The sequence below is a fragment of the Schistocerca cancellata genome, chromosome 2, assembly GCF_023864275.1.
Source record: "Schistocerca cancellata isolate TAMUIC-IGC-003103 chromosome 2, iqSchCanc2.1, whole genome shotgun sequence".
Lineage (NCBI taxonomy): Eukaryota > Metazoa > Arthropoda > Insecta > Orthoptera > Acrididae > Schistocerca > Schistocerca cancellata.
The window spans coordinates 1,037,314,278-1,037,332,878 of NC_064627.1; the positions used below are offsets into that span (position 1 = coordinate 1,037,314,278).

Below are 18,601 nucleotides of genomic sequence, written 5' to 3' on the forward strand. Positions count from 1 at the left end.
CAGCGAAATAAGTGTTACGCAATTAGGCCGTGTGTTAAAACAATTACAGTGTCTGTTCCATACTTACCTTTTTATTCTTCACGAAATAAGAATTATGTGGCTATGTTTTTTACTGCTCATTCATATTCAACAGTTAACTATTGTAGCGGTAGGTGGATGTTTGCCTGAAAACTATTACTGAGGCTTATCAAAAGTTAAACAGTAGTGGACTGGCCATATTAAATGTGTATATGGTGGGGTTGTGAAAAGTGAAAGTAAACAACTGTGAAATGCAAATGCGTACCTGTTGGCTACATCATTTACAGTAGACAGTACTGCACTTCCACCCCTTATTTTTTCACCCAGTACTTTTTTTTTTTTTTTTTTTTTTGGGTGTGTGTGGTTTTATGGCGCACAACTACAGGGGTCATTAGTGCCCAGACTAAATTATGAATGCACTGCGAGGCACAATGTTAAAACAGCTACTAAAAAGGACAACACTATAAAAGGCACATTAACAGGCAAGGGATTAAAAGAAAACAGCATAATCAAATGTCCTTAGACAGGCTTGTCAAGTGGATAAAACGAAGAACACGAGCAGCTCCTCCTGGGTCATCCACTAAAATTTCATCTAGAGTACATGGCAGGCCAAGATCAATCTGCAGTGTATTAAAATTCGGACAGGACCTTAAAATGTGGCATACCATCAGCACTTGCCCACATTGGCAGAACGGCACCAGAGCAGCCATCAGCAGATGGCGGTGGCTGAACCGGCAGTGTCCAATCCGTAACCAGGCCAAAACAACCTCCTCCTGCCGAGAAGGGTGTGAAGAGGTCGTCCAAGCCATGGGGAGAGGTTTCAAGGCCTGAAGCTTGTTTTCAGTAAGTGTAGACCAATCGGCATGCCACAGTGATAAAATGCGCTGACAAATGACCCTGCTAAAATCAGATGAAGGCACACAACAAGAAGCTGTCCGAGGCTGGAGGACCGCAGCCTTGGCCACGGCATCTGCAGCCTTGTTCCCAGGGATACCGACATGGCCAGGAACCCACATAAAGGTAACCGGAGAACCGTCATCCGCCAGCTGCTGAAGAGAGCATTGGATCCGGTGCACGGAAGAGTGAACCAGATACGGATCACTGAGGCTCTGGATGGCGCTTAGGGAATCAGAGCAGATGACATAAGCAGAATGTCGGTGGCGGCGGATGTAAAGAACAGCCTGATAGAGGGCAAATATCTCAGCTGTGAAGACCGAACAATGGCCATGGAGCCGGTATTTGAAAATGTGTGCCCCGACAATAAAAAAACACCCGACACCGTCATTGGTCTTAGAGCCATCTGTATAAATAAAGATCGTATTAATGAACTTCGAATGAAGTTCGACAAACCGCGAGCGGTATACTGAAACTGGGGTAACCACCTTTGGGAGCGAGCTGAGGTCAGGGTGAACGCGAACCTCAGCCTGGAGCCAAGGTGGCGTTTGGCTCTCGCCCACTCTAAAGGTTGCAGGGAGTGAAAAATCAAGGTGCTGAAGGAGGCGATGAAAGCGAACTCCAGGGGGTAGCAGGGCAGATACATACAACCCATATTGATGGTCGAGAGAGTCATCAAAAAAGGAACTATAAGATGGGTGGTCAGGCATTGATAATAGTCGACAGGCATACCGACAAAGCAGTATATCGTGCCACTAGGTTAGTGGCAATTCACTGGCTTCAGCATGAAGACTCTCGACGGGACTAGTATACAATGCTCCAATCGCAAGATGTAACCCCCGATGTTGTATAGAGTTGAGGCGGCGTAAGATGGACGGCCGTGCAGAGGAGTATACAAAGCTCCCATAATCCAGCTTTGAGCGGACGATCGACCGATATAGGAGAAGTAGGACAGTTCGATCCGCTCCCCACGACGTACCGCTGAGAACACAGAGGACAGTTAGAAATTTTGTTGTCTCTATGAATGGGAGAACAACGGAACCGAGATGTAAGGACGGTGGGAGAAACTCTTTGTAGTGCCAGAAGTTAATACAGACTGTCTTCTCGGCAGAAAAATGGAAGCCATTGTCGACACTCCAGGAGTAAAGACGGTCAAGACAACGCTGAAGACAGTGTTCCAGGAAACATATATGCTGCGCACTGCAGTAGATGGTAAAATCGTCCATGAAAATGGAGCCTGATACATCAGCTGGGAGGCAATCCATTATTTGATTGATCGCAATGGCGAAGAGAGCGACGCTCAAAACTGAGCCCTGTGGTACCCCATTCTCCTGGCGAAAGGTGTCAGACAGGACAGAACCCACACGTTCCCTGAACTGTCGATCCATTAAAAATGCACGAATAAAAAGAGGGAGGCGACCGCGAAGGCCCCATGTATGCATGGTGCGGAGAATGCCCGCCCTCCAACAGGTGTCGTAAGCCTTCTCCAGATCAAAGAACACAGCCACTGTCTGGTGCTTCCGCAAGAAGTTATTCATAATGAAGGTCGACAAGGTAACCAGATGGTCAACAGCAGAGCGGCACCTACGAAATCCACATTGTACATTGGTAAGCAAGCATCAAGATTTGAGCAGCCAAACCAAACGAGAGTTAACCATTCGTTCCATCACCTTACGTACACAGCTGGTAAGAGAAATGTGTTGATAACGGGAAGGCAAGTGCTTGCCCTTCCCTGGCTTAGGAATCGGGACAACAATAGATTCGCACCAGCATGTGGGAACATGACCCTCAATCCAGATGTGATTGTAAGTACGAAGAAGAAGAAAACCTTTACCTGCAGGAGAAAGGTTCTTCAGCATCTGAATATGAATAGAATCAGGCCCCGGGGCAGAGGACCGAGACCAGGCAAGTGCACTTTCGAGTTCCCGCATGGTGAATGGGGCATTATACTGTCATGATTTGAGGAGTGGAAGTTAGGTGGCCTTACCTCCTCTGCCTGTTTTCAGGGAAGGAAGGCAGGGTGGTAATGAGTGGAGCTTGAAACCTCTGCAAAAAATCGGCCGAAGGCATTGGAGACATCCTCAGGGGCCACAAGGACGTCATTTGCGACCGTCAAATCAGAAACTGGTGAGTGGACCTTAGTGCCAGATAGCCAGCGCAGGCTACACCAGACAACAGAAGAAGGAGTAAAACTGTTGAAGGAGCTTGTGAAAGCAGCCCAGCTGGCTTTCTTGCTTCCTTTAAAAACACAATGATACTGCGCACGTAATCGTTTATAATTAATACAATTCGCCATCGTAGGGTGGCATTTAAAGGTGCGTTAAGCACGTCGACGAGCACATAAAGCGTCTCTACATGCTGTGGTCCACCAGGGGACCATTACGCGACGTGGAGAGGAAGTAGTAGTACGAGGGATGGAATATTCAGCAGCAGTGAGAATGACTTCCGTGAGGTGTGCGACCTGACTATCGCAGCTTGCGAAGTTTTGATCCTGAAATGTTGCCCTGGAAGAGAAGACCTCCCAGTCTGCTTTGGAGATGTTCCAACTAATTTGAGCATGGAGATGGGGTATGATGCAGGAGATGGATAACACAAGGGGAGTGGTCACTTGAATACATATCAGAAAAAGTGTACCACTCAAACCGGCGTGCAAGTTGGGTAGTACGTGTAGAGAGGTCTAAATGGGAATAGGTGTGAGTTGTGTCCGAAAGAAAAATAGGGGTGCCAGTATTGAGGTAGACAAGATTGAGGTGGTTGAAAAGGTCTGCTAACAGGGAGCCTCTCGGGCAGGATGCTGCAGAGCCCCAAAGGGGATGGTGGGCATTGAAGTCTCCAGTCAACAAAAATGGTGCAGGTAGCTGAGCAATAATTTGCATCATGTCTGCCCTAGTAACGGCAGACGACGATGGAGTGTAAATGGTACAAATGCAAAATGTGAAAGCGGGGAGAGTAATTCGTACGGCAACTGCCTGCAGATCGGTGTGCAATGTGATGGGATCATAGTAGATATCATCCTGGGCCAGCAACATAACCCCTCCATGAGCCGGAATACCTGCCACAGGGGGTAAGTCAAAATGCACAGAGGCATAGTGTGCCAAGTCAATTCGATCACATGGGCGTAGCTTCGTTTCCTGGAGAGCTACTACGAGCGGACAGTGCAAGCATAGCAGTAACTTTAAGTCCTCTCGGTTGGAGCGAATACCGCGGAATATTCCAACGAAGAAGTGCCATTGTGAGAAGAAAAAGAAAAAAGAAGAAATAAGAAGGGGTCACCTCGAAGGCCGTTGAGGACCTGGCTTCAAGCGAGCACAGCTGCCGCTATCAATAGGCAGAGTGTCATCGTCCATTTCTTCAATAGGTTTGTCAGCCACCATGTTAAGATGGCCGGGAGGGGGAGCTTCCTCTGCCGGTGAATGGCCAGATGTTCGGCTACCAGCGGTGCAGCCAGGCGAAACGGATGACGGCCTGGGGCGGCAACTGCGGGGTGGCACAGGAGAAGAAACGCGCCATGGCAGAGAAGGAGAACTTTGCTTCCTATGAGCCTTCTTGGAAGGTCGTTTAGTCAAAGTACTGGTCAATGGCTGGGAGTTCGGGGTACATAAGAAGTCTTCACGGGGCGGTTCCTTCTTGAAGGCCTGTGCATCTGACTTCTGGGTCTTAGTCTTGGCAGAAGCTGATGAAGGTGCTTGTGTTTTAGGGGTGATGGGAGGAAGACAGGGAGACACTGACCGGGCGATCTTAGCACTGGCCGAATGGACGACCGTAGAGCTATAGGTCAGATCACATGTCTGCGTCGACACCTCCCTGGAAGGCCGAGGAGAGGCGAGGACAGTACTATATTCCCCTGCTGGGAGCAGCGTGGGCTTCCTACTAGCAAATAGCTTGCGAGCAGCCGAAGTGGACACCTTCTCTTTGACCCGAATTTCCTGTATACAGAGTTCATCCTTGTAGATGGGACAGTCGTGGGAGGACGCTGCATGGTCACCCTGACAGTTCACGCGAGGAGATGGAGATGGACAGTCACCCTCATGGGTGTCCCTGCCACAAGTGACGCATTTAGCCACATTAGAACAAGACTGGCTGGTGTGATTAAAACGCTGACACTGCTAGCAGCGCATAGGTGTCGGGACATAGGGGCAAACAGAAATAACCTCATAGCCAGATTTGATGCGTGACGGCAGCTGAACACTATCAAAGGTCAAGAAAAGTGTCTGGGTCGGTACAAGGTCATTGTCGACCTTTTTCATGACCCTATGGACAGCCGTCACGCCCTGCTCAGGTAGGAAAGACTGAATCTCCTCGTCAGTCAATCCGTCGAGTGATCTAGTAGATACCACACCACGCGACGAATTCAAAGTGCGGCGAGCCTCCACCTGGACAGGGAACGTGTACAGGAGTGTGGCCCGAAGGAGTTTTTTTGCCTGAAAGGTGTTCTTAGTTTCCAACAACAAGGTACCGTTACGCATCCTGGTACAAGACTTGACAGGTCCGGCTATGGCATCCACGCCATTCTGAATAACGAAAGGGTGGACAGATGAAAAATCCTTTCCGTCCTCAGATCTAGAAACTACGAGGAACTTTGGGGCAGGCGGTAGTACTTTTGCCACTGGTGGCTGGTCAAGTTTCCATTTTTGGGCAGAAGTCGAGAGAGAGGAAGAAGAGAAATCCATTGCGGATGAATCCCCCATGATTGCCAGCGTCTCCGATGGCGCGCTCCTTCCTTGTGGGGACCCTCTCAGAGGGTGCTCCCGCCTTAGGTGAATGTTTACACCTCAGGTCACACCTCCCGAGAAACAGACGGAGGGACAAATCGGCATGGTCGGAAGGTGTCAGCTCAGGCAATCACCCCTCCCTGGGCCTGGCCTTTACCAGGGGGTACGTGCGTGCCTTACTTGTCTAAATAAAATATGGAGTTTCAGTCTTCGATCGCTATTCTTTATTTTCAATTACCGGTTTCGGGCTAGCTGCCCATCTTCAGATCATATGTTGTAGTTACAGACTTACTTGTCTACCCAGGGCGGGGGATTACGCATTACCCCGTCACCAGCTACGCGTGCGAACGCGTGGGTCGGCCTTCAGGCATGCACAGGGAGGAAAGAAGAATAGGAAAAAAAAAAAGGGAGAGAGGGAGAGAAAGGACAGACTGTCTCAAATGCCGAGGCAGAGACCATAGGGGGGAGAAGAAGGCAAGGGGAAGAAGGCAAGGTAAAAAGTAAGGAAGACAGTGAGAGAAGGAGAAGGACAAAGAAAGGAAACAAACAAAGGAAGGAAGAAACCAGAATAAGCGAAAAACCAAAATGACCACCACAAACGTAAGTCGTTGAACTGTCCGTCTCCGAACACAGGTGCAAACTACCCCCTTGAGGGGGAGGGACTCCTTTTAGTTGCCTCTAACGACAAGCAGGAATACCTCAGGCCTACTCTTACCCCGGACCCACAGGGGGACCAGTACATCAATACCGAGGACAACAAACAAAGAAATAAAGCAGGGAACGTCGTCACAATTTACACATCTGCAAAATTGATCATATGATGACTATACACAAAACAAATACATAAAAAGAATTGAAAACATTAGTCAGCATTACATTTTAAGCTAAAATTCAATAAGAAAATGTGACACTTCATATGTGTGACAAAAATAATTTTAGTTACAAATCCCATATACTGACCTGAACATGTGGTGGGAAGTGCTGTACAGGATTTCTTGTTTGCTCCTTCCAGCACATGTCTAACACCTGAAGTACTGCTGGAGACTGTTCAACCAGTGTTACAAGTTCTGTAATGAAATGACCATACTTTGACTGTATCTCTAGGTGTGGTTCTGGACCATTCAAATCCACTGGCAGTTTGCCTTCTGAGATGTGAACTCCTACATCCAATACACCAAACAATAATACCCATTTAAGTATTTCAATTGGAAGATGTACACAGGTTGCAGTATTACATCTTCGATGGTCTGACAAATTGCCTCTATACCATAATGTAAGTCCAATCTCCCATTCATCAACCTTCATTTCATGTAATTTACTTTCTGATGGCACTTCCCAACAACCTGTGTTAAGTAAAAAGGTGGAGAATAAATTTTTGAGGTTCATTAAAGATGTGTATTTCCCTTTTGCATCAGCAGGAAATTTTGTCAGCAAGGTAGGGCTGACTTGTCTTGCATGTACCTGAAATGAAAGATTTGACTTACAAAATAAAAAAAAGGAAAGAATACAAACACAAACATGCAACAAACAAACACATGCATGTAGGGGGAAGAGAGGCTGAGGGAGGAGGGTTGACAACACAATTTTTAGAGAGGAAGGGAGACGGAGCCATGAGACAGAGAGAGAGAGAGAGAGAGAGAGAGAGAGAGAGAGAGAGAGAGAGAGAGCAAAAGAGAGAGAGAGAGAGAGCAAAAGAGAGAGAGAGAGAGAGCAAAAGAGAGAGAGAGAGAGAGAGAGAGACAGTGACTAAAAGTTCCGCACATGATCGAGCTCCACATGTTATCGAACTTGCCAAAATTTTCAGTCTTGGTTCTTCAGGCAGCTTCCTTTGGGATGACTGGGCCTTGTTTTCGAAATAACCGTGCACCCATGTTAAAACTCTTTTTAGAAGTTCTGTATCATTGTTGACTTAATACAGCAATTTCGGAACAGACTTTGCTGCAACATGTTTCATGCCCAAAACATCCAAAAAAACTGCTTGGAATGAGCCAAAGGATATGCTGACGTCATCAGGAACCTTTCTGATGGTGATTCAGCAGTTTTCCGAACCACTTTCTTTACTTCTTCCACATTGCCTCATCAGTGACTGATGTGCTAGGGCATTCAGGTTGGTCGTTGTCTTCAACGTCTTCTTGACCCTCTTTGAAACATTTATGCTGTTCATAAGCTCCCATTTTACTCATAGTAAATTGGCCAAAAGCTAGTGCGGTGTTGCACTTTATTTCATTTTCAAGCAAAATTTAATGCAAATTCTCTGATCCATCTTTCTCAAAAGTATAAATTCACCAAGCACTTGAAAACATGTACAACCTTTTTGACTGCCAACAAGAAAAACCAAATATTCAAAACAGCTGAAAATGCAAATGTATATCAGGAACATGTGTACCAACAAGATAAAAAAAATTGAAAATTGGATGTATAAAGCCCACAAAATAAAAAATTCTTATTACTTTTTGATCACACTTTGTACTACGTATACCCTGCCATCAATGAATATGAAGCAAACAGCTTACAGCAACTGTAGCAACTAATAGGTGCCATTAGGGGAGACTGAGGGAATGCCACCATATAGTTTTTATTTATTTATTTTTCCTTTGCTTGTGGAAATTAAGGTGATGTCATCTGAAAAGTCTCTTATGTTAAAGCAATAATGTCACTGTAATAATTACATGTAGTAGTGATACTTACAGTCTTCTTAATGTACTTCATGTTGTTATTGAGAATTCACTGACAAAGGGAGGCCATGATGTTGGGATCACAGGTTTACTCCACACTTTGTACACCTTTAGTAGATTTTAGTTTTAATGGGCTATTAATGGTGTAGAAAGTTTGAGGTAAATCTATGATCCCAACATTGTGGCCTCCCCTTCTGAGTGTATGCAACCACTTAGTTGATTAGGATAGCTTTTAGCTTCGCCCGAAACAGCTTTGCTTCAAAAGTTGTCAAAGTATGTGGCAACTTGCTGAACCGTATCTGCCCATTATGGACTTCAATCACCAGTAGAGAGATCACGATAAACACTGGACATGAGCAAGGTTCTTGACAACTTGTCACTTTATCATCAAAGTTCTGATTAGATACATGTGTCTGCTATTGTGGAAAATACTGCTTCTCACTATTTCGTCCTAATTTATGACTTCCATAAAAATCAAGGTAATTATCTTTCTTTATTAATTTATAGCCATAATTGTGCATTCTTACTTTTTATACTAGTAATAAACAGATTTTTGGACTCAAAAGGATACTAGAAAGCCACTGCAGGAAAGATAAAAATACTATAGTGACCTTCATGGACCTTACCAAAGCTTACGATTCTGTAGACAGGAATGTGTTGTTGAATGTACTTCACGTGAGAGGATTGGAAATAGTAACATATGAATTAGTAAGGGACATCTTGAAAGGCACAACTACTAGGGTCGGGTACTGAGCTCAGTTTCACCATGTTTTGAAATAAAGATAGGAGTTCTTGTTGTTGGGTGAAGTGGACAAGCAGAGAATACAGGTGAACAGAACTACAGTATAACTTCGATTTTACATTCTCTGATTTTACATTTTTCATGATTCTAAGCCATAAATTTGTAGCCCCTGTGAAAAACCCGTAAGATCAATGCTAAAAATTCCCAAATTTTACATTTCTTCCAAGTAAGGTTTACCCCGATTCTACATTCTTACTCGATGTCTCGCTTAACTTTGTCCCATTTTCTTCCTATTGACATTTGACATGAGTGAATATATTATAAGTGGCACAAAAGACAGGTGGTTCACACAACGGGTGGTGGCAGAGTTTTGGGAATATTTTAGTCCATTGCGGAGAGGGGAAACGTGAGAGAGGAAATGCTGACATAATCCACCACTGGAGTTGCTAACACAACTTGCACCGTTTAGCTTCACTGTGTAGTTATGATACAACTACCATAGGTTGCAGCAACAAACAGGACAGTCGATGCAAAGTGTTCTGGGCCAAGCCAATAGGTGATGATTGTGCCCAGCTACCAGCTTTTCTTGTACTACTAACAACTCAATTTCACCTTTTTGCGCATATTTAATAACAATATTAATTTTCAACATTTAAAATTCATACACAGAGTATCAAAGAATACGCTCAATCAAAATCAAGGAAATGTCAGTCATTTCCGGCTAGTGAGCTGTTATTGGCTGGTGACTTGTTACATCACCCCGCAGCCAGCGCAGCTGCCACACCACACTAATGTGCATAAACATGCTCACCTGCTGGATGTGTGGAGAGGGGAGTGGCCCTTCAACTGTGTGAGTGCAGGTAGGAGTGAAAGCATTTTGTGAAGTACTGAAAATATATTTTTCATGCAGATCATGTGCTATGGCAGAGATGTTACAAGGAAATAGAACAAGGGTTTTGTAATAGCACATTTTAAAGACTTTAGTGTTCAAATCTGACAAGTTACAGTTGCAACAATTACACACAGTACTCACATACATACTTTGCACCACATACTGTAGATTGGCAGCAGTGATAGAAGGAATGAATTGAAACTGTAGTGCCTGAGCTTTCTTTTAAATTTAAATTTTACAGAGTGTACAGAAATTCACTGAGCTGACTTCTTATAAGCTTGTATTATCAGTTGGGGAAGTAAACTCATTTTTTCTCCTGTCTCTTTCTCTCATTGAGAGAAGGAAAACACACACACACCACATTTCAGATTACACCACCTTTCACCCTACTTCAGAGTTTTCAGTTTAATTCACCTTGTTCATCAATATTTGCTTTTTCCTGGGTGAGCACAAAGGAAAGATCTCTCAAAAACGCATGTTCTAACACAGAATTTGGGGTCATAGCACGTCACAAAATAGCTCGAATACCTAGTACCCAGGTACCAATTTCAATTTTTTGATGAGTTTTTACTTGCTGTTACACAGCTGTGATTTTTTAAGAACTGATAAAATTCATTAGCACAAATTATTGTATAAACATTCTAGTGTGCATTTACTTGCCTTCACTCATACAGATTTTATACAATGTGTTAGAGAGGATTATGAGTTTTATTCATATATGCCAATTATGTATGTTTTTGCTCTTATTTAGGGGGTTTTAACGTCTTACTTGATTCTGTATTTTCCTCAGTTTCACGCTTTTTAAGTCTGGACTGCACAAAAACGTAAAATGGTGATTTCACTGTACAGCTATTGGGGAGGAGGGGGCGTAAACTGCCTAGTCTTTGCTGTGTTATGTCATTGCTACATAAGAATGAAGAAAATGCAAAAAATGGCACTGGAAAATCTTGCTTTAGTTGCTAAATCCAGCATCAAAATAGCATAAAATATGACCAAGATCCTTAAGGTGGAGATCACCTGCAAGATTCAAGTGGTGGAGAATATGAACAGCTTCTTCACATGGGGAAAACGTAACAAGCAAGTTACAAACCAACAAGAGCATAAAAGGCAGGTTCTAAACACTACTTAAACCATGGTACATTGGAAAGACAATTCATAGAAAGAAAAATCTGTCCAGGAATGCCAAATTGAGACATTATGTATCAACTATCAGAAATACAGCATTTTACCTATTAAAGATGGCCACTTCGAGCAAGTGAGCCTGTCTCAAGCTGAAGGAGGAGGAATGGATGATCTTGAGAGACATCTGCAGCATGAAAAAATGGGGTGAAATCTTGATACACAGAGCAAGAAAGCAGATGTATGAGACTTTTGAAGCAATTTCAGGCATGACAATGAGATTTGCAGGGCAAATAGTGAGGATGGAGGACAATATGCTGATCAAGAAGGTACGGAATGCAACATGCTTAACTGGGCAAAAAAAGTAAGGGGGAATGGAAAACAATTGGAGCAAGCAAAAAAATCTGTAGGAACTAGTGCAAGATAGTTCCATCTATGGCAACACAATGGAAGGTCATAGGTCGACTGATACTAGATTACAAATTAAGACCATGGAAGCGGAAAGAACTAGGAAGAGCAAAAGAATGAAGAGGTATTGGGAGGAAAGACAACACACTGAACAAGTCACCCTTGATCCTAAAGGGTTCAAATGAATAATTGTTATGGTGTGCACACAATGAATATTCAGTTTGATCTTACTTTAAAGTACAGGGGAAAAAATAAAAGAATCCCTATGGTGGTGTGGAATTACACTGAAGTTGAACTTTATCTTGGTCATCCTGCATTATTGTATTAGGCTTCTTTTGGAATTAATATTTCTATCTGAAAGAGTGTCTTGTGTTGTTGTGAAGATTTCTGAGCAATTAAAACAAAGATGCAGATACTGACTTGAACTTCGGTTATGACTTTTCACATGCAATGCTCTTACCAAATGAGCTATTCAGAAGTAACTCATGACCCTCTTTCACAGCTTAAAGTGCACCAGGCAGGGTAATTTACGTTGTGTTTGGAAAATAGGAAAGGTCTGGGTTTGGGTTCTGACCTGGCATACAGTTTTAATCTGCTGGAAGTACCACTACATCAAACACTTCACACTTCACTGCACAGAGAAAGATTAATTCTGAAATGTATATTGTAGTAACACGGCTCACGTTTTCCATCGCACTTCACTTAGGGTAGACCGGGAACTGTCTCCTAGGCATGCCCGATGTGAACTCTGGGCACGGCCCGTGCTGCCTGAGTTGTTGTTGTTGTTGTTGTTCCGCCGGCAGAGGTCGCAGACGAATTCTCGCGTGCCCTCTGGTGGACGGGACTCTACTTGCGGCAACTACCGTCCCTGACGCGCCATGCCGACATGCGCCTCCCGCGATCTTTCTGGTGGCTACTGTACTCCTCCTCCTTTGGGGGGAGAAGCCACTGGGATCCACTGCGTCTGAAGGTGGAGCTTCGTGCAGGAGCGATGACCTCCACGTCCATCAGAAGGCTGGAGTCGAGGGGATCTGCCAACCCTCGAGCCGGAACCTTCGAATATGGCTGGAAGTGACCCACACGAAGAGGCCTCCGTCTTCCCACAACCGGAGCCCGAGACTGAATGGGAGACAAGCCGTCGAACTCTGGATCCTGGTCCACCTCGGGAGGGGCCAGACCCAGGGGCGGGGACGATGGGGAAGGGACGACCACAGGCGAACCAGCATCCTGAGAAACCGGGCCTGCGAGGGGGGCCAGCTCTCGCTGGGGCATCTCTAACGATGGCGATGCCGGTGCTGGAGCTACTGGAGGCTGCCAAGGCTGAGAACCATCAGAGTGCGGCGGAGTCACAGGGGGCGAGGGGCGGTAGCATCCCCTGAGAAACCAACACGGGTGCTGGCAATGGGGAAGCCGGTGCCCGAGGCGTCAGATGGTGGGTGCTCGAACATGGACGTAGCTGATTTTGGTGGCGACGTACCTCCCGGTCCCCCGCCTGCAAGGTATAGAGCCAGCAGCCATTTCGGCGCAGGACCACCGCCGGTATCCAATGTGGATTGCGACCAAACCCATGTGCCCAGACCGACATGCCCGGTGAAAAGCCGGGTACTCCGTTTTGCGAAGACTGGCGAGGACCAGGCCAGACGAGGTGCACCAGAGTCATAGGTTGGCACCCGTGGAGGAGCTCTGCGGGGCTGCGTTCTCCCATTGGTGTGGTCAGGTATGCCGTCAGGAAAAACGTCAACGCCTCCTCCGCAGGAAATTCGTGCACATACTTTTTCATCTGCGTCTTAAATGTGCACACCATGTGCTCGGCTTCCCCATTCGATTGTGGATGAAAGGGGGGAGAGCAAACGTGCCGAATACCGAAGCGCCTACAAAAATCCTGGAAGGTCTGCGAAATAAACTGAGGTCCATTGTCCGAGACCAGAGTGATTGCCAGACCTTCCACAGAGAAGATTTTTGCTAGTGCCTGGATTGCAACTTCTGAAGTGGTTGAGGAGCAGCGAACCACATATGGGAATCGGGAATAAGCATCAATGACAATGAGCCAAAAGCCATTGAGAAACGGGCCCGCAAAATCGATGTGAACACGTTCCTATGCCTGGGTTGCAGGCGGCCATGAAGAGAACGCTGACCTGGGAGATGCCTGTTGGCACGCACACTGGGAAAAGGCGGCCACCAAGTGCTCAATTTCTCTGTCAATACCGGGCCAGTACACATGTCTGCGAGCCAACGTTTTAGTATGGGAAACACCCCAGTGCCCCTCATGTAATAACGTGAGGACTTCCCTTCGCAAACTTGCAGGAACAACCACGCGAGGAGCTGTATCATCGGTAGCCAGAAGGAGAACTCCTTCCAAGACGGAGAGGCGGTCTTGTAGAACAAAATAATTACAAAGAGGGTCCGAGGCCCGGCCTGGAGGTCAGGATGACAACCCCTGTTGAATGAGGCGAACTACTTGGCGGAGAACTGGGTCAGCTGCCGTTTCCCTGGCTACTATAGAACTAGTGATCGGGAAGCCATCAACCGCTTGGCCGGACGCCACATCCAAATGTAAACACATAATCTCCTCTCGATCGAACTTAGGATCCGGGCCCACCGGAAGATGGGAAAGAGCGTCTGTGTTGGCATGCTGTCCGGTAGGGTGAAAATGAACGTCATAATGCTACTTAGAGAGGAACAAGGCCCAGCGCTGTAGTCTGTGGGCCGCCCTATCCGGAATCTGAGAGGCAGGGCCAAATATCGATATTAACGGCTTATGGTCAGTGATTAACTGAAACTTCATGCCATATAAGAAAGGGTGAAACTTGGTAACAGCGTAGACAATGGCCAAAGCCTCTTTTTCCACCTGGGAGTAATGGGCCTGTGCGGGACTAAGAGTTTTAGACGGAAACGCCAGTGGCTGCTTGGAACCATCCGCGTTGCGATGGGCCAGGAGTGCCCCCACCCCGTACTGCGAAGCATCTGGAGCCAAGACCAACGGCTTATGGGGGTCAAAAGTAGCCAATCAAGGCGCTGAAGTGAGGAGGCCCTTCAACGAGGTGAACGATCGCTCACATACAGGCGACCAATCAAAAGGAACACCTTTGCACAGAAGGCATTACAGGGGGCGGGCTATGGTGGAAGCCCTGGGAATGAACCGGTGGTAATAGGCAATATTGCCTAAAAAAGCTTGTAACTCCTTCAGGGAAGCGGGCCGCAGAAGGTCGACGATGCCTTGGACCAAATTTCCTAGCAGCTGGACGCCGTGCTGAAAGATGGTGTAGCCCACATACTCAATGAACGGTTGGAAGAAGTTTGACTTACGCAGGTTGCAACGCAAGCCCATGGACCTGAATTTGAGAAAGAGGGTGCGAAGGTTGTGCAAGTGTTCCTTCGTGCTGCGGCCTGTGACAATTATGTTGTCCAGTTAATTAATACAATGAGGGATTGATGACGTGACGTGCTCAAGATAACACTGGAATATCACCAGGGCATTGGATATTCCGAAGGCCAACCGCTGGTATTGGTAAAGGCCAAACGGGGTGTTGACGACCGCCAGCCGTTTGGAGTCCTCATCAAGTGGTATCTGATGATAAGCCTCCGAAAGATCGATTTTTGAAAAATATTGGCCTCCCACCATGGTGGAGCACAATTCATCAGCACGAGGCAAAGGATAGGTGTCTACCACCAATTGGGAATTAATGGTGGCCTTGAAATCGCCACAAAGACGTAATTTTCCCGAGGGTTTCCCGACAATAACAAGGGGCGAAGCCCACTCACTAGAAGAAATGGGAAGAATGACCCCAAGGGCTGTCAACCGGTCTAGCTCTTCTTTTACCTGAGGGCGGAGAGCCAAGGGGATCTGCCTCACGCGTAGAAAACGCGGGCGAGCCGACGCCTTCAATGTTAAGTGAGCTTCAAAGTCTGAAACACGCCCCAGGTGCTCCTCAAAGATATCCGGAAAGTCAGAGATCAAAGATTCCAATGATTGATAGGGAACGTCTTCGGAGACCAACTGTATGGTGTCAGCAATAGAAAAACCGAAAGCTTGAAAGGCATCCAAGCCAAAAAGGTTAGCGGAGCTTGCATCACTGACAACAATAAAAGTAATAGGCCGAGTGACTGATTTGTAAGTCATGTCGGTAGTGAATTGACCCAGTAGGGGAATGAACTGTTTACCATAACCGCATAGACGGCGGTAAACTAGCACCAACAGAGGCGACCCAAGGTCGGAGTAAGTTTGTGCCTTCAACAAAGAAACTGCCGCGCCCGTATCTACTTGCAGTTGTAATCGGCCCGACCGAACTGACACCTCGATAAAGAGTTTGTGTGCCAATGCGTCAGGAGCCTGGCCCAATGAAACTTCCTGAATGTCAACGTCCATGTCCTCTGTACCTGATTACTTCGATTCTTTTGAGGCTGAGCGGCAAACTTTAGCAATGTGTCCTTTTTTATTACATTTGCGACAAACGGCCCAATGCTGGGGGCACTCTGGCCGATCATGATGTATATAGCACGACGCACAGGACGGCAACGGGCTGGCGGCCGGAGCTCTGTTTACGCGCCGTGCGGGAGCGGCCGTAACGGCCGGATTGTACTGGTCGCACGTTGTCCACCCCGGACGCAGTGCACGCGGCCGCACCACCCTGAACTGCCGAGACGTCGCACCACGCTTCCAACAGTTGACCTGCGGCGTGAGAGACTTCATACAATTGAGCAATGGACAGGACTTCCTCAAGGGAAGGGTCTTCTAATTGCAGGGCCCGTTGCCAGACCTCCCTATCAGGGGCCGAACGAACAATGGCGTCGCGCACCATAACGTGGGCATACGACTCGCACGACTGCTCCGTGACAAAATGGCACTTGTGACTAAGACCGTGCAGGGTAGCGGCCCACGCCCGGTACGACTGATGGGGCTGCTTCTTGCATTGATAGAACTCGACCCTAGCCGCCACAACATGCATGCGGCGGCGATAATATGAAGACAACATTGAACACAATGCTTCAAAAGACAAGGACGAGGGTTCCTGCAACGGCGCTAGCTGCCGCAAAACTTGATACAGCAAGGGAGATATCCAAGACAAGAAAAGAGCACAACATACCTCCGTATCGGCAACATGAAACGCCTGGAATTGCTGCCGAAGGTGATGTTCATATGCGTCCCAATCCTCCGCTGTCTGCTGTCTCATCATACGGGGGAAAGGGAGGAGGGAACGGTGCCAGAGCAGACTGCATGGAGTGCAAAGCCGGAAGTACTTGTTTCATGGTTGCCATGAGCTCCGTATGCTGCTCAACCAAAACCCGCACTAAATCCTCCATGCCATGGATAAGCTGCAAAACTGGAACAACGACGCAACATGCAAAAGAACGACCCTACTCATCGTCAATTGTGTAGTAACACGGTTCACGTTTCCTGTCGCACTTCACATAGTGTAGACCGGGAACTGTCTCCTAGGCATGCCCGATGTGAACTCTGGGCACTGCCCGTGCTGCCTGAGTTGTTGTTGTTGTTGTTCCGCCGGCAGAGGTCGCGGTCGAATTCTCGCGTGCCCTCTGGTGGACGGGACTCTACTTGCGGCAGCTACCGTCCGTGACGTGCACCTCCCGCGATCTTTCTGGTGGCTACTGCATATATCTCTGTTAGTTCTATAATAAAACTGTCATTCAAAAAAAGCATGCATCCATCTTCATATGGGACCATTCCAGTGACACACTGTGTCAGACCACACAAGGTGACACAGTGGTTAGCACACTGGACTCACATTTGGGAGGACGATGGTCCAAACCCGCATCTGGCCATCCTGATTTAGCTTTGCCATGATTTCCCTAAATCGCTTCAGGCAAATGCTCAGATGGTTCCTTTGAAAGGGCACAGCCAACTTTCTCCCCCATCCTTCCCTAATCTTATGAGGTCAATGACCTCGCTGTTTGATCCCCTATCCCCCAACTGATCAACCAACCACTGTGTCTGGTGGCATTTAGGAGGCTATTTACACATTAACTGTCTTCTCAAGAATCATTATCACACTGTCACTGCACAATGAGACACCGATTTCAAATACATGCTAAAACACATAAACACACAAAACACAAATTATACCACAACTACTACTTTGCTTATACTCTGAGATGACAAAAGTCATGGGATAGCAATAAGAACATTAACAGATGGCAGTAATATCACGTACACAAAGTATAAAAAGGCAGTGCATTGGCAGAGCAGTCATTTCTAATCGGTAGACTTACATGAAAAGGTTTCCAACATCATTATGGCCACATGAGGAACTAACAGACATTGGACCCAGAATAGTAGTTGGGATATTCCATTTCACAAATAGTTGGGAAATTTAATATTCCAAGATCCACAGTGTCATGAGAGTGCCAAAAATACCAAATTTCAGGCATTACCTCTCACCTCGGATAATGCAGTGGATGATGGCCTTTACTTAATGACCCAGAGCAGCAGTGTCTGCTTACAGATGTCAGAGCTAACAGACAAGCAACATTGCATGAAATAACCACTGAAATCAATGTAGGACGTATCACAAATGTACCCATTAGGATAGTGTGGTGAAATTTGGCGTTAATGGGCTACGGCAGCAGACGATCGACATGAGTGCCTTTGCTAAAATGACATCGCCTGTAGCGCCTCTCCTTGGTATGAGCCTAGATGACTGGAAAACTGTGGCCTGGTCAGCTGAGTTCCTATTTCAGTTGGTAAGAGCTGATGGTAGTGTTCAAGTGTGTGCTGCAGATGCCATGAAGCCATGGACCTAAGTTGTCAACAGGCACTGTGCAGGCTGGTGGTGGCTCCATAATGATGTGGCACTATTCACATGGAATGTATTGGGTCCTACAGTCCAACTGAACCGATCACTGACTGGAAATGGTTCTGTTTGACTACTTGGAACCATTTACAGCCATTTCTGAGTTTTATGTTCCCAAACAATGATGGAATTTTTATGGATATGTCACCAGGTCGCAGCTGGTTTGAAGAACATTCTGGACAACTCAAGGGACTGATTTGGCCACCCAAATCACCCGACATGAATCCCATCCAACATTTATGGGACTTAATCAAGATGTCAGTTCTTGATTAAAATCCTGCACCAGTAATACTTTTGCAACTATGGATGGCTACAGAGGCAGCAAGGCTCAC

At 46.5% G+C, this 18,601-nt stretch overlaps 1 protein-coding gene across 6 annotated transcripts in view; it reads right to left on the minus strand.

Moving 5' to 3' along the window:
- LOC126163007 (Fanconi anemia group A protein-like) overlaps nucleotides 1-18,601 on the minus strand; it is a 250,025-nt gene that overhangs the window by 24,477 nt on the left and 206,947 nt on the right. For all 6 annotated transcript variants that reach the window (XM_049919870.1, XM_049919866.1, XM_049919865.1 and 3 more), the window contains one exon: nucleotides 6,585-7,085. In XM_049919870.1, the coding sequence (XP_049775827.1) occupies nucleotides 6,585-7,085 (501 nt within the window). The remainder of the gene's footprint in view (nucleotides 1-6,584; nucleotides 7,086-18,601) is intronic.